The sequence below is a fragment of the Thermobia domestica genome, chromosome 8 (genome assembly GCF_964235325.1).
Source record: "Thermobia domestica chromosome 8, izTheDome1.hap1.1, whole genome shotgun sequence".
Lineage (NCBI taxonomy): Eukaryota > Metazoa > Arthropoda > Insecta > Zygentoma > Lepismatidae > Thermobia > Thermobia domestica.
Window position 1 is genome coordinate 1,853,389 of NC_137461.1, and position 17,534 is coordinate 1,870,922.

Below are 17,534 nucleotides of genomic sequence, written 5' to 3' on the forward strand. Positions count from 1 at the left end.
CAAAAGAAATATTTTCATCTGAGCTTTAAGAAATACACAATTATTGGTCTCTCCCAAGTTTCTAAAAAACTCAAATATTTTATCCACGATTACCTACAACAATGACTACATTTTCAAATGTTTCTTCTAGATCACCATCGTTGTTACTTACCAAAACAAACTCTATGCCTACGGAACACGAAGATTCAATGCCGCTTCACGAAAGCTCTCCATTGACTTCTATCCTTAGCTAATTGGATCCAGTTTTTACTTTGTATTCCTATTTTTGCGAGATCCATCTTAATATTGTCCTTCCATTTGCGCCTAGGTCTTCCTAATGGTCATTTTTCGATTGGTCTTTCAGTTAAGACTTTGAAAGCGTTCCTACTTTCTTCCATCCTGGCTACATGACCTGCTCACCTGAGTCTCCTAGATTTGATGACCCTAGCAATGTTTAGTAAACCATATAAATTATGCAGTTCCTTGTTATGAAGTTTGAGCCATTCCCCATTCCCCCTGTTCGGAACTGGGTCCGAATATTCGTCTCAAGATCTTGTTTCCAAATACTTTCAGTCTACGTTCTTCCTTCAGAGTAAGCGACCATGTTTCGCAACCACACACACCAATTGGCATGATTATCGTTTTATGTATTTTAAGCTTCAAATTTCTCGACAGAATTCGCAACGACAAGAGATTTTGAACTGAATAATAACATGAATCCTTTGCTTTTGGTCGACATTTAATTTCTTCGTGAATATGGTTTTCGGCTGTTAATACTGATCGTAGATATTTGAAAGTATCCACTTTATCAAAAGTATTATTTGATATTTTAACGTATCCATAATTTGCCGTATTACGATCCCGACGAACTTCCATGTATTTAGTTTCCTCTACATTTACTTCTAAATTCTGCAGACATTTCATACGATCTCTGCATTTCTTTCTATTGTTCTTCTATCATCCGCTATTAAATTTACATCATCAGCATACGACATAACTTGGTGAATACGTTCAACTCTAGGCCCCAGTTGCTATCTTTGATTTTCCTTACAGCGTACTCCAGGATAAAATTGAATAATATTGGGAACAACGCATCTTCTTGTTTCAGGCCATTCTCGACATGAAAGCTCGTGGATAAAAATTTTCCTACCCGGACTTTACTTTGGGATTTATTTAAACATATCTTAATTAATCTAATTAGCTTTTTCGGTATTCCAATTCTGTAAGAATGTTCCAGAATGTTACTCTCCTAACCAAGTGGTAAGCCTTTCTAAGATCAATGAATAATTTATGTACCGAGGTATTATATTCTCACTTCTTTCCGAGTATTTGTCGAATGATAAATATTTGGTCGATAGGCAATCATCATCGTCGATTTCATCTAAATCCGCACTGATAATCTCCAATAATTTCATCTGCGTACGAGATCAATCTTGCTAATAGAACAGAGTAGTTATTTACCGCTAAATTAAATAATAATAATAATAATAATAATAATAATAATAATAATAAATAATTTACCTTGTACATATCGTGGAACTTTATCATCCAAAATAGATTTAAAATAGTGAATGATGGTTTCAGCAAACGGCCACACATCTGTCGCTGACATTGACAGCAACTGCCGAAGAAGGAGACCGGTACGTGAAGGACATACGTCTATCTCACTAAACGCTGCAAACGAAAAGGAAACACAATAACCATAGCATAGAATGTTCTGGCAGAACATAAATTTACAAAGAACATGGAAAAATTACCAAAAATGTCATTATAATAGAAAAAATGCGTTATTCTAAATCACAAGAAGATGATTTGGTACAGTTTGTGTGTTCTAATATCATTTCACAAGTCAAAGCTTTGATCAACTTATTACACAACATTTTTAATAGTGAACTGTCTGAGCAATAATTAAAAAAAGAAAAGAAAAAAGGATCTAAAATGTTATGCAGGACAATATATTGGATAAAAATATATAACATTCAGAAATTCTGTCCTTTTCATTTTCTTCTTCAATAACTTCCGATTTGAAGAAACAATTTAATATAGTCTTCTGAGAGTTACAAACAAAGTAAATGAAATCTTTCAGTTTAGCGTCCGACGTTTATGTCCTTTAGGCTAAGGGAAATGGATGATTAAGGCAAGCGAATGATGATGGAAGAATTGGTAGAATGAGAAAGTGAGAGGAACCGCCCTACAAAGAATGTGATTTGATTTAATGCATAGCATACTTAGCCAACTAATTCAAAATTTGACATGAATGAAATCTTTAGTTTAACGTCTTACTATTACGTGCTTTAGGTTACTGAGGACAATGACATATTCAAATGTATCTTGATAAAATAATTCACGAAATGATAACAGGCTTTCCAATGCTAATGAAAAAATATATAGGAAATCACGACAAAATATATATATATATATATATATATAGGAGGCTTCGTGAACCTGTGAAAAATGAACATTTCGATTGTCCAATAAGTAGAAACAAAAAAATCACATGGAAATTACACCAATTGTTATATGAAAATACATTCTACTCTAAATATAACTAAATGGGTAATTATCTCGTTGCAAAATTTTATACGAATGTCTTAGTGTTTTCGTACATAGCTCACCAGTACTAAGCAACAACCATAAGGAAAGTGTAAAAAGGATCTCTACAGCTGCCGCTTTTAAAGCAAGATTTGGCTATGTGTAACATATTCTACAATTTGCCAACAGTTAGTGCAAAAAGTATTGATACATCTAAATAATTTATAAGTCTTTAAAATCACTACTCCATAGAACTTTTTAATGAACATGACGAAACTAGTTTTTTTTTTTTTTCTCCATTTTGTAGGTGTATGAATGAATACTTTTTGCGCTAATAGTATATTTGGTGTAATTATCTTTAGACAATAAGCAGGAAAAGACGAAACACAGAAGAGTCTCCATTCAACCAACAAACTGTGGAGACAAAAGGCCCTCCAACTACCCACACCTTATTTCTTTATGTTACTTTCACAAGTGGAAGTAGCAATGCCACAAAAATATACGAGGTTTCGTTAAAATGTAGGAAATATAGGAGTTTATAGGAAGAGACGCAAATATATAGGAAAAATAGGACATATAGGAGCATTGGAAAGCCTGTGATAACCAACTGTAAGGCATCCATATATATATATATATATATATGGTTTCTGTGCACTACATGACGTGGAATAGAACCAGCGTATTACAGGATAACACTACCGCGTCCTGCATTTAGCCAGGTATTAATGGAAAAATTCTGATTTATTTATTTATTACTGAATGCTACTTATTTTCGCTTTGAAACTAAAATGTTTAACTTTAACAAAAATAAAATCTGACTACCGCCAAGAAAAAAATATACACTTATTACTACTAATCGGCTTCTGCTAACATTCCATTGCCTTCATCAGACAAATTGTTAAATGAAAGACTATTAACCCGTTCCACTACGATTTTATGATAAACTGGAACTACCTCCAATATTAAATCATTTAATTTCTTCCGCTGCATCAAATTTCTTGAAGTATAAGTTATAAAAGTGTATTATAGAAATCTTTGAGTTTTACGTCCCACGGTTATGCCGGTTAGGCTAAAGGAGACGGTGATGGTGAGAGATGAGTGAAATGGTGGAATGAAGAAAGTGGGAGGAAACGGGAGAACCCCGAGAAAACCCACGAGCACGGTGTTTGTCCACCACAAAGTTCACTTGGCGGGGGCTGGGATCGAACCCGGGACCCCAAGCACCAGAGGTGAACGCTCTACCACTGAGCCACCGCGGCTCCCTATAAAAGTGTATTATAGATGGTTTATCATTATACAACTTTCAAAACATCAATATAGTAACCCTACGCGATGCTACAATAGTTTAAATTTTATGACGAGTGTAGGTCGTCATTGTGAGATTTGGCACCGGGAGGGCATGGCGAGTTAAGACTCGTCATTTCAGTGCAAGGGGTTAAATGAGACAGAGTAATAATGTCTAATGAAAGCAATGATATATTGGCAAAACACAGATTAGTAATAATACTGTAAGGGTTTCATTTATTTATTACTGAAGTTCCAGGTATCATCGGTGTGCGAACATTTTACACAGGAGAAGTCTGAAAACAAGAACATTTTACACAGGAGAAGTCCTAAAACAAGAAACATTTTTGAAAGGAAGGAAGACCGACCTTATATATTTATAGGTACTACTCTCACATTTACTTGATGCGAATAAGGTATAACCTCGTTATTAAAAAAAAAAAAAAAAAAAAAAAGTCATAAGGCTGGCGAGGGATTAGAATTCTGCACTTTTTGATTATGAAGCAACGTCATTAATTGTTTGTCTAGATTTTTGAATGAGAACGTCCAATGAATTCACATTTCTATTTCCTTTCTTCCTTGATGCTATTTTTAATACAATGTCAGAATTCAATTATGATTACTACATTATAAGCTGTATTCTTGTTGAGAAAAATAAAACTTTTAAGTATAATGGAAATAAGCCTCTCCATATATATATATATATATATATATATATATATATTATATATATATATATATAATCTTTGGCGCACGGTCAAATAGCATTTCACTCACTTTTTTCGCCGGCTGTACTCTGTGACACATTATTGACCAGAAAAACACTATGCTTCGTTTAATATTACGGTGTATATGTGGGTGCAATGACCAATGTACTTTAAGCCACATTTTATAACTTCCTGCCCGCTTTAAGGGCTTACGTTGACATATTTTGAAGTTTACATTGGCTCATTTGAAAAATAATTGTTTTGACTTAAGCCCTTTTGAGTGTGCACCATATATATAATAATGATCGTATACAAACCTTCCACAATTGCAGCCTCTGTGATGGGGCCTCTTGATTGGTGCGTTTTAATTCCATCTACCACATCCTCCTCATAAAGCCAATCATCCACCAAAGACAGGTGAGGGAAGTGTGTGGCCAAAAGCCTCAGCAGAGGGGAGAACAACCCTGCAATATACGTACTTACAATGAACAGCAATGTACTTTCGCTTACTCAATACATTAACGATTTATTATACATTTAATCGTTAAAAAAATGTTCACACAAATGACCACAAAATTCACTACTCTTGAAACTGTTCCAATTGTTGCTAATCAGGCAATAAGGTGATTGCACACAAATAAAAATGTGTTATCAGCTTTAACTGCAATTAATAAACATGAGCGTACACAGGCTGTAGATAATGATGAAATCTGTCCGAAATTAGAAAAAAAAAAAAAAAGTACAGAAGATTTTAAAAAGTACTGAAGAATAAAAAACTCGACAATGAAGATTTTGGAATTGCACTGTAAAAATGTCGAAATCCAGATGAGTGTTGTTGGAAGCTGGAGGTGTGATGTTCACTGTTACCTGCTACTGTGCTTATTTTTGTTGTTAGCAAATTAAAGTTATCTACGAATGCATCCATATTTTATCCAAATTTCCTTATTCAAAGGTTCTGGTTTGATTAATTCAATGGCGCTGCAGACCCGAGTTCGATCCTGACGGGAGCTGATGTGGTTTGGATCCCACGTTTAAGTTGTAGATCGACATCTCATATAGCCTCGCTGCTGAAAGGGGTGCTAAAATCTAAACAAATCAATTCGAGGTCACTTTATCGATTTGCAACCTGTGTGTGGGGTCGTGCATGGCGCGTCCTCATTGCGGAACGAGAAGGCCTCTAGATATAGACATTAGCTACGAATATATTGAATAAGCAGTCGCGGGCAGACAAGGGATAGTCCTCCAACTAGGGGTTTGGCGTAATAGTCCAGGAAATCTAGAGCAATTATACCCTTAACCTGGGCAAAATTGCAATAGAAGCTTTTTAAACAGTTTTTGATTCAGGAATCATTACTGAATAACATATTCAAAATCCGACAAAATCGGACCACGGGAACACTCCCAAAAACGGTTTTCAAAATGGCGGACCATGATTTAAAAACCTTGCGTCTATCTTGCAATTTTTTTCTGTATCTCGGTTTCCTGTAATCCGATTTTGACGATTGTTTTTTTAAATCAAAGGTCGTTTTAAGTACTATATTTTTTATTAGGAGCATTGATATCCTATCTCGTACAGTTTCTTGTGAAAAACAACATTTAATTTCAAAAATCATAATTTCTTACATATACACCTTAAATAATTGTCTGTATCTCGGGAATCTGCAATCGGATTTACATGAAACATTTTTTAAATAAAAGCTACATATAAATGCTAAAGTTTTTAATAACAACACTTTTCTCCTATCTTACACCGTTTCGTATAAAAAACTATTAATTTACAATCAACGTATTTTTATTTATTTATTTAATCATTTGATAAAGCTCAATAAATTAAAACATTATTGCCACTTCACTGTGTTTTATATGTGTGAGAATGCTAACATCAGGGGCGGATCCAGGGAGGGGCGATCGGGGCGATCGCCTCCCCCCCAAAGAGGAAACTTTCTTATTTTATATATATAAATAAAACCCATCCCAAAGATTGGAGCCCTTAAAAGTAGCAGTATGACAACCCACCGCCCCCCCCAGAAGTCGGTCCTGGATCCGCCCCTGGCTAACATTGTAATTAATTTTAAAAATCGTGTAACTCGTTTGTGCTTATTCTTTTGTATGCATAAAGTAAAACTTTTAAACTTAATTCAGCTTTCGTTTATACCCAATAGTATTTTAAATAAAACTACATATATCAACACTATTCTACAGCAACTGTGTTTCAGGTAACAATGATTAACAGAGTTCACATATCAACTTTTAAATCAAATAAATTTACTTCAAATTATGTGTTTGCGTTAAAAAATTGAAGTTCGTAAAATACAAACACTTTCATGTGAATCATCCTCATCATTGTAATATTCATTATCAGCACAAGTTTCAATATTATCACAACCAGTGACTTGGCAGTCTCCACAAGCAGCTGAACATGGCAATCCTTTACGCCTGCATCCACATCGAAAAGTTGCGCATCTACTTGTACAAGAACACCGTATCATGTTAAGTATATGCTCTGGAGCTGGTGGCATATCACAAAGTATGGGATAGTAGGAATTATCCTTTATATACCAACCCCACTCTTCAGCCGTCATTGCCACTTCTGTAGATTTCCAGATTATTACTTGAAAGTATGTACGAAAGCTATGGTACTTTGTAGATGAATCAGTAGGTGGTAAACGTTCAGGTGTAACAAATGATGTAGCTGCAACTACCTTTTCAAGTAACATTCGATGGCGTAGTACATTTGTGTATTCCAATGACCTGAAGTCATATAACAGAAGCATTGCTTTTCTTCCAGCAGCCTCAATTTCAGACTGTTGACAGGAGTCAGAACAAAATACATTTGCAACTGAACGGAGGTCGCTATTTTTGAGCAGCTTGTTAAATGCTGAGGACTTTCCAATTGAAAAAATTCGGGACGTTGTCACAGCCTGTGAAAGCATGCACAAATACCAGGAACTCGCATATATCATAACCCAATAATGATTTGAGATACTGATTTGAGATAATGCTCCAGGCATCTCCATGTCCTCAACATATTGTTTGCCATTTATGACGTTATCAAGTAAGTTACAAGCTTATTTAACTAGATGATGAGGGGATCCATCTTCATTGCGAGGGAAAACATCTGAAAGCAATAAGGTACTAAGAGCTACATCTACTATCATATGCCTTCGCATTGCTCGAGAAACAGCTTTTCCAGACATCATATGCAGCACAGCATTTGGTCCATAGATTTCTTGAAGTACTTCGGATAATCCTGAACCATTCATCAAAGTGTCAATTGAACCCAAACAGTTGATCAGAGTATGAAATGTTCCCATCATTAAAACAATATCTTTGAGATCTTGTTGCTCATGGATAATTTGGGAAGCTTTCCAAAATAAAGGTTGATCAAAAGTAATGATACAAGGGATACTTGATCATGTGCTAACTTCTTCAGGTATTGCAATGTTGAGAGTATACATGTTATGTCACTAGCTGCCATATCAATGATAGGAAGAAGGAAGAAATGTGATTGATGCCACACCAGGATGTGAAACATTTGTTCCAGAATGAATTGTTTACATAACTCCTGACCAACTTGGACCTGATCTTTCGGCTGCACATATTTGCCACAGAAGATTTAACCTACTTATAGAGGAAATGGGCAATATTGGAAGTTTGCTGAATGAAATCTCCCTGAGCATGATTCTTGAATGTCTGTATTCCACAATATCAACTGTTGCAACATTCTTAATGTTATTTTCAGCAATCTTACAGCATTGAATAATTGGATGGATCCTATTCTTTGGGATTGTAGCTGCAATCATACCCATCCCATGAAAGGTGTTCTTTCCATCCAAAGTACATTATCAGCTGCTAGAAGAATTGCAGTGTTGTTGGCAGTATTTAACAAGATATGGCTACCTGATACTGCAGCATTTCTTTCAAATCTAATTACTTCGGAATATGATGAACAATAACCAAGACTGTGAAGCAAATCAACAAGGTATCTTGATCTAAAGTTGTGGTGCAGCTGGATAGCTAAACCAATCTGCAATGGACATAGTAATACTCCAGGACGTATACCTTGCATAATGCTCTGACCAACTGAACCAATTTCTATAGATGGATCCTTTCCCACAAATAGATTTGACAACAGTAATTTCGAACTCTTAGGTACGTATTGCAAAGTATTTTCTTCAGTAAGGTCACTTGGAGATGGGTACACATCCACATTAGAAACGTTGAGGGATTTCACCTCAGTTCTGGTTATTTTGGCTGCTGCTTCTATTAAGTATATCTTTTGTAATTCAATATCACATTCTTTTGACTTTTGGTGATAACTTTGAAGAATTTCAGTCGCTGTATCAAGTAAAGTGACTACATCTGCCTTTCCACTTCCACCAGAAATAATAATTTTCTCTCCATAATACTCCAAAAGTTTCCTCTTCATATGTCTGCGATCATAGGCACAACTTCAACTCCCTTCAAGATATTCTTCCATTTTTGAAATCAGGTCTCCCATCAGCAGCTGTTCTTCATCATTATTTTCCAAGTACGAACATATCTGAAGGAATGCAAGGTACTATTTTTCATTACTTAGCCGACCTCTCTTTATGTACTTTATTGGAGGAAGAGTATTCACGGGAATGTTCTTACCAGTTCGAAAATTGACACTACAAGTGTTATGGTAGACGCAGTCCGCTGCATGAAGGTCACCAAGATAGTACTCTAAACGTCCTCGTACCTTAAGTGACCATTCATCACAACGATTTTCACAACATTTTTTTAAACACTTTCAACAAATTCTGACATACATACTTTTACATGCTCTGATGACGGTTTATGCTTCGAAGAAAAGTCCACAAATGAATCGCAAAACAAGCAATGAGTGGCATTACGAATTGGGTCTTCATTTAAACGTGCACTTTTTCTTGGTTTTGTTTCATCACTAGTCTGCCGTTTATTGACACCAATATCCTTTGAATCTGTAAATGGCTTCCGACATGAAACATGGACAGTAATACCAGGAAAAGCAACAACATCACTTCCACGCCTGTGGCTTGCTTCATTTATGCCATCTGCTCCTTTCTGTTTAATTTTAACTATCTCTTGCCTACTGTCCAATTTTTCCTTACATATCACACAATATTCAGACATCTCCATTTTTAAATGTGTAATTTAATTTGAAAACAAAACAGAAAAAAAAAGCAAATTATAAATAGTTACTTTTTAAAATATTAAAACCGTAAAAACAAAAATTAATAATGAAAACAAATTAAGAAAACAGGTAACTAACATACACAAATTAAACATTATTTAGAAATACAGGGTGGCCCAAACGTAGGTATACACCCCTGCATTGATCAAGTATAACATTCTAGCTTATGGGTTTATTTGCTGCGGCTGTTCAGGGCTTAAGGTATAAGTATAAATACATTAAGAACAAATAATAAAGAAGCTAGGTGATAACAATAAGAAATGATATGAAATACAGGAGATCAGTACGAAACTGTATGCCTACTTTTGGGCCACCCTGTATATTAGAACATTTGGAATAAATTTATACTATTTTTGGGAGGGTTATATTTTTTCCCCTTATGATTTAGGAAACCTTATGTAGTTATATAATGTCCCCGATGGATGAGTGGTTACGCTCGTCGCCTTGTGGTGAGGAGGTCCCGGGTTCGATTCCCGGTGGGGTCATGAGGTTCCGATCCCACATTAAACTGTAGGAACCATCTTCAGACGTCATGATAAACAAAACCGTGAAAATCGGATAAGATGAACCCGAGATACAGAAGAAAATTGCAAGATAGACGCAAGATTCTTTAACCATGATCCGCCATTTTGAAAACCGTTTTTGGGGGTGTTCCCGTGGTCCGATTTTGTCGGATTTTGAATATGTTATTCAGTAATGATTCCTGAATCAAAAACTGTTTAAAAAGCTTCTATTGCAATTTTGCCCAGGTCCAACTGTAAATTGCCTGGACTATAAGGCTGACAATCCCATCATATAAAAAAAGACACTCGTTCAGAAACATTCACTGCTAACTTGGCACGACCTCAGCAAAGCAAAATGGACGTGAGATCTGGAACATAATAAGTCTTTATAGGGCACGTGCATTAAAATCCGTAACACGTAAGTTAAGAGAAATATAGGATGTGCCTTGTAGAAGTTCAGGAAGGTAGATGGGAAGGAAAGGATTTTACTTTTTCTTTTAAGTAAGAAATAAAAATCATCAATTAGGAACAGGGTTTTTCGTTCACAAATGAATAATATCAGCAATTAAACGTGCTGAATTTATTAATGATAGACTCGCTCTTATTACTCTTCAGGGTCGGTGGTAAGATATTATTATTCTATTGTACATGGTCCAACAGAAAATAAGGATTAAGATATAAATTATAGTTTTCACGTCGCAGAACGTGTATCTGACTAACTCCCGAGATATCCAATGAACATTCTATTAAGGCATTCTAATGTGAAGGTAGGACGAAAGGATATTTTCGAACCGATTATAGGGAATAAAATCTGCATGAAGACGGCGTTAGACAGGTGAACAAAAAACCTTATCGTGAATAGTCCCAAAATTTCCACATCGTGACATCCTCGCCAGATGAAAAAACACAATCAAATTGATCACGTTTTAGTAGATAGAAGACAGTCTAGCATAGTTGATGTTCGGTCATTTAGAGGAGCTAATTATGACTTTGACCACTACCTGATAGTAGCAGTTATGAGAGAGATTATCGTTGAATAAAGGAAATATTCGGCATCTGAAAACGGAGAGATTTAATTTTAAGAAATTAGAGGAAAATCAGACGAGAAGGGAATGTGAGATTCAAGAATAGATTCTCGGTTTTAGAAAGTTCGGAATGCACTGATGTTGAGGATATTTCGGTTGAAATTAGGGATAGTATTCAAATTTGAGAGGAAAAAAAAAAGGGGGGGGGGCCGTGCAGTAATACGTTCGACAAGGAATGAACTAAACAGGCAAAACTGTGTTGGCTACAAAATCCGAACGATAGAACTGCACAAAATTTTGTTGATATGAGGTGGGAAATCTCAAAAACTTTTAGACCAAAGAAACATGACATTTTGAAAGCCAAAATTTTGAACTTGAAGAATAGTAAAAATAAAAATATTTTGAACATGTATAAAAGCATCAACGAGTTTAAGAAAGGTTATCAACCTCGTACGTATATTAAAAAAAAAAAAAAAAAAGCGTACGGCACAATTCTCACGGATACACATAGTATTTTGAATAGATAGAATGATTTCATTGATAGTTTGCTCAACATACAGCCAATGTTCGGGGAGAAGGTCAAATGCAAACAGCAGAACCGTATATCCTAGGCGCAGATGGGAGGACAATATTAAGAAGTAGGAATACAAAATAGAAACTGGATCCAGTTGGCTAAGGATAGAAGTCAATGGAGAGCTTTTCAACCTCTGGGTTCCACAGGGCATAGAGTTAGTTATGAGCAATCGACAGGTTACATCGAGCTGAACAAAATTACATGAATCAGATTGAATTCTCACACGTAGTTTCCGAGGAAAAATATGGCGCTACAAAGTACGCTAATTTTTTATTCTTTTGTAATGTATATCTCATTTATGTACTGCATGCGTAAGATCTATTGTTGTTTATATTGTTCTATCATTGACACTCATACTACTTGTGAAACTTACCCGCATAACTTTGTTGGTCTTTCTGCGCCTGCTGAAGTAAGTACTTGATGGGTAATTCCGCCAGAAATTCCGTCGAATAACTTTTCACTTTGCGATTGGACGTGATAAGGTTGTGCATATTATTCAGTCTTGTGTCTTCGTACAGCAACAGGTAATACAAAAGGAGAAGCTGAGATGTGAGTGAAGGCGCTGTCTCTGGCTTTTCGTCCACCTGCATCCCATGTGAGGGAGACGATCGATCACTTTTTACCTGGAGACCCGTTTTGTATTTGGAATCGAACTGAGCTCCGAACACAGAATTTTGGAACACCCTTCGAATTTCATCTTCACTGATAGGTTTATTCGTGTGTTCCTGTGGGCCTTTTGTGCTCGGAATAAGGATGGAGTTCACGTATACTTCCACTAACGCTGGCAACACTGGGTGCAGAGGTGGTATACTACTGCATATTTGCCTGCAAGGAGCAAAATAATGTTAAAGGTGATGTAAAATATTTGACCATCTTGCTTCTACTCGTAAGTTATCACCGAAAAAAAAATGATCCGGTTAAACACCCATTACTTTACAATGTAATATCTTTTGAAATGATTTACATGAACAAACAAATAAAGTAATTAAGTAAGTAAGTAAGTACCATATTTTATAAACAATATTTAAAAAATAAAGGTAATGTTCTATTTCAAATATCAGTATATTTGACTTACAATAACCCTCTGACTAACGCCGTACGTGACTTGCATCAATTCACTGTTACGTAATAAATTTCTCGAAAATTACAACTACTAGCGTGTATGAACATGTTTTGAGTTCTTGTACTGACATACGTAATTTACATGTTTCTGCATAAAATAACACACACAAAATAGTTTGTATATTTCGCACTTTTACAGTTTATATCCGAGTAAACATTGCTGCATGATGTTTCATTTATAAAATACTACTGTGTAACAGACATAAAATAATATTGCAGTTTCTTACAAAGTTACACTTAAGCAATATATAGATTCGACTTACGTAAAGGTTTACGGAACATATTCCTTACGTAAATTGAGGATTTGACAATCTGCTTGTAATAGTTCAACCACATCTAATTCATACGAAGTCATTATTATTATTATTATGGTTAGGTATGTCTAACAGTCATTTACAACTAATTCCCAATGGTAGTAGTGAAGTGAAACGTATTAGTTCGAGATGGCCGATTTCTGCCACATAGGATCACAAGTGAGAAACAAACCAAGGACCACGCGCATATAAGGTAAAGACAGTGATTATTTGACTATTCCGATATCTTACAAGTAAACGTTACGTTTGGGTGAATCGAGTTGCTGCCTGAGTACTACTAAGTGTGCTCAATATGTCAGGGAAGTTTTAGGTGAAAAGCTGAAATGGTTGAGATACAGCCACTAGGTGTGACATCAAATGTTACAAATCGGACGTCATGTGGAAAAGCATTCCAAGTGATACGAAGAAAGCCCTCCTCCTATTACTTGATTCGTGGTCTGCAAACAAAGACGACAGTCTTTAGTCACTGTGTGAGGGAAGGCTTTGAATTGATCAAACGGCTGATACCTGGTGGATGTACTGGCATAATTCAGCCTCTGGATGTTCACTTGTTCCGCCCATACAAAGCCTTTGTTCGTTTCATCAGTAACACAACAATAACAGGAAATGATGTGAGTATTTGGCATCGTGACAAGTTCATACAAACTACAGTCGTTCACAATTTACCAGTTCAGTGCTTCTCGTTTTCACATGATTCGATTCGCTTTCCATAAGGCTAGATACTTGAATGAGGAGCCTGGAAGTTGGATCGCTCCTTACGATTACTGCTTTGATGAAATTGTGAACGACATATGTTTCAAGTGTGACTCGACTGCGTTTGTCTGGTGTGTTTACTGTGAGCAGAGTATTTGTGCAAGGCATACACTCTTTTCTGAACTGCAAATTGATTGTAATAATTGGTAACTTTTCTACGCAGTAACAAAATTACTTCAGATTTGCAAAATTAAAAAAAAAAAAAAAAACTTTCTCTTGTGTTTCATCACTTAAATATGTTGGAAGCACGAACAAAATTTAGTTTAGAGGAATTAATAAGTATAAGACTCTTGGACTATGTACTACGACAATAACATGTACCTCCATGTGACTTTCTAGTGGCTGTATCTCCTAAACCCTTTGAGCTTTGCACCTAAAACTTCCCAGATATATTTAGCACATTTAGTACATCATTTAGTTTGAGCAAAATACTGCATCACGTAGTGTGCAGGTTTGTCAACAATTCCTCAATTAGCTCGACATTGTTTGGAGTTTGTTGTTTCCCAGAAAGTATTTTGAGAAACTATTAAGAGAAACCCAGGTTTTCCTCTTCGCTTCTGCCAGTTTTTCATAGAATATGTCATCTTCCATCAATTGACCTATCTAGAGGCCAACCAACACACCTTCTTTTTAATTTAGTATCTGAGATACTTGGGAACTCTTCCTGGAGATCCTTAAGTCTTTGTCCTTTTTTTTTTTTTTTTTTTTTTTTTTTTTTTTTTTTTTTGCGAACCCTTTTACAAATACCTTCATAAGGGCCAATTTAATGACGAGGGCAGGCAGAAAAAATTTCTTGTGATCGAGTGAGGGATGCATGAATAAGCCATTCCTTTTGTGTGTAATGCATTTCTCACCCAGAAAGAAAACAGCAGTACTTTGTGTAGCCTAACTGTAACCCTAACACGAAACCAATCACTTTCAAGTCTCCATATACAGTATATTCCACTTATGCTCATCATACCTCACCTTCTGTAGCAAGAGTTTCAAATTTTTATAAATTTCCATCAATTTCACTGAATATCCAACTGGAATAGGATAAATATGGCCGCTGTGGAGGAGGAAACACTTTATGCTTACTTTTGAAGAATTCTAGAATAACCGCCACTTTATATTATACTTGTAATGCCTGAATCAGTTCTACATCTGCGTAATATACGCGATCATTACTACTGCTCTAAAATATAAGAGTCATGTTGTCTATCACGGTAGAATGCCACTTCGGTTTCATTTTTGAAGAAGATTCCAACCTTGAAGCCTTGAAGGTAGGAGTTATTTGGGTAAGTTTAAGTCTCTAGCAAGGTCGTTCAGTCCCTTCTGAGTGGCTCCCTATGGGCAGAATCCTCACGCTCACTACTCATACCACATTCACTGTCATCAATATCACTAGTATCTATTGTACACTCATGTCCAAAATCATTGTCGCATGTCTATAAATATGTTATTGCAGGAATATAATTTGATAACGAATTCGTCCGGTATTTCTTATAATGTTAGTATGTGTATAATCGGCAAAGACGTATGTGGCAAATTTCATGTCAAAAGAGCACTAAATAAGAACAACAAAACGAAAATAAAACTTTCTTGTCCATTTAGCAACATTTTGTTTTAATCATTCTAATTTTCGTATTTAGAATTCCTTTTCTATGAAATTTACCACAAATCAACATGCACGGCAGTGCATGGCAGCCAAGTTCCGCGAAGAAAATGAAAACTGGCCTGCACTGCCGTAAGCATATTATACACGAACAAGAGTTTTGGGTAAAATCGCCGATTTCGAGGCTTTGTAAAAACGATTCTATTAAGGGTAGAAACATGAAATTCAGAATGTAAGGAGATATCCCACAGATGTACTCATGTACCAAATCTCACATTCCTACCTTCAACCATGTTTGAGTACTGGACCCCCAAAATATGCAGTTTTCAGGCTCACTGACTCACTCATCAAATTGATTAGATACTTCCCAATGAGATAGAAACGTGAAACTTTGCATAAAGGTACCCTATAACAATTTAAGTATGGAAAAAGTCCAAAATCTGAGGAATGTGCTATGGAAATTTTTTTATGGGCAAAAAACTGTCCCTAGCCAGGAAAAAAATCGTTTCACTCACTCACTTATCAAATTGATTAGGTACTTCCCAATGAGATGGAAACCTGAAACTTTGCATAAAGGTACCCTACAATAACATGAGTATGGAAAAAGTCCGAAATCTGAGGAATGTGCTATGGAAAATTTTTTATGGGCAAAAAACTGTCCTTAGCCAGGAAAAAAATCGTTTCACTCACTCACTCATCAAATTGATTAGGTACTTCCCAATGAGATAGAAACCTGAAACTTTGCATAAAGGTACCCCATAACGACTTGAGTATGGAAAAAGTCTGAAATCTGAGGAATGTGCTATGGAATTTTTTTATGGGCAAAAAACTGCCCCTAGCCAGGAAAAAAATCGTTTCACTCACTCACTCATCAAATTGATTAGGTATTTCCCATTGAGATGGAAACGTGAAACTTTGCATAAAGGTACCCTGCAATAACTTGAGTATGAAAAAAGTCCGAAACCTGAGGAATGTGCTATGGGAAATTTTTTATAGGCAAAAAACTGTCCTTAGACAAGCAAGAAATCGATTCACTCACTCACTCATCAAATTGATTAGGTACTTCCCAATGAGATAGAAACCTAAAACTTTGCATAAAGGTACCCTACAATAACATGAGTATGGAAAAAGTCCGAAATCTGAGGAATGTGCTATGGGATATTTTTTATGGGCAAAAAACTGTCCTTAGCCAAGAAAAAAATTGTTTCGCTCACTCACTCATCAAATTGATTAGGTACTTCCCAACGAGATAGAAACGTGAAACTTTGCATGAGGGTACCCTACAATAACTTGAGTATGGAAAAGTCCGAAATCTGAGGAATGTACTATGGGAAATTTTTTATGGGCAAAAAACTGTCCTTAGCCAGGAAAAAAATCGGTTCATTCTCTCCCTAATCAAATTGATTAGGTACATCCCAATGAGATAGAAACGTGAAATTCTTCATAAAGATACCTTATAATGACTTGAGTATGGAAAAAGTCCGAAATTTGAGGAATGTTCTACGGAAAAGTTTTTATAGGCAAAAAACTGTCCTTAGCCAAGCAAGAAATCGATTCACTCACTCACTCATCAAAATGATTAGGTACTTCCCAATGAGATAGAAACGTGAAACTGCATAAAGGCATCTTATAATGACCTGAGTATGGAAAAAGTCCGAAATGTGACGAATGAGCTATGGGAATTTTTTTATAGACGAAAAATTGTCCGTAGCCAATAGGTACTTCCCAATGAGATGAAGATGTGAATGTCTACACGAAGGTAGCTTATAATGGCTTGAATATGAAAAATATCCGAAATTTAAGGAATGTGCTATGGAATTTTCTATGGGCAAAAAATTGTCCTTACTCAAACAGAGATCGGTTCATTCACTCACTCATCATTGATTAGGTGCTTCCAAAAGAGATAGAGAATTGAAACTGCATAATATTGTACCTACGTTTTATAATGAC

General features: G+C 35.8%; 1 protein-coding gene across 1 annotated transcript in view; it reads right to left on the reverse strand.

The window, feature by feature from the left end:
• The window catches only part of IntS2 (integrator complex subunit 2), a 68,421-nt gene that overhangs the window by 18,589 nt on the left and 32,298 nt on the right, over positions 1-17,534 (reverse strand). The window contains exons 10-12 of the mRNA XM_081767967.1: positions 12,175-12,626; positions 4,820-4,966; positions 1,501-1,653 (exon numbers count right to left, since the gene is read on the reverse strand). Coding sequence (XP_081624093.1) covers positions 1,501-1,653; positions 4,820-4,966; positions 12,175-12,626 — 752 coding nt within the window. The remainder of the gene's footprint in view (positions 1-1,500; positions 1,654-4,819; positions 4,967-12,174; positions 12,627-17,534) is intronic.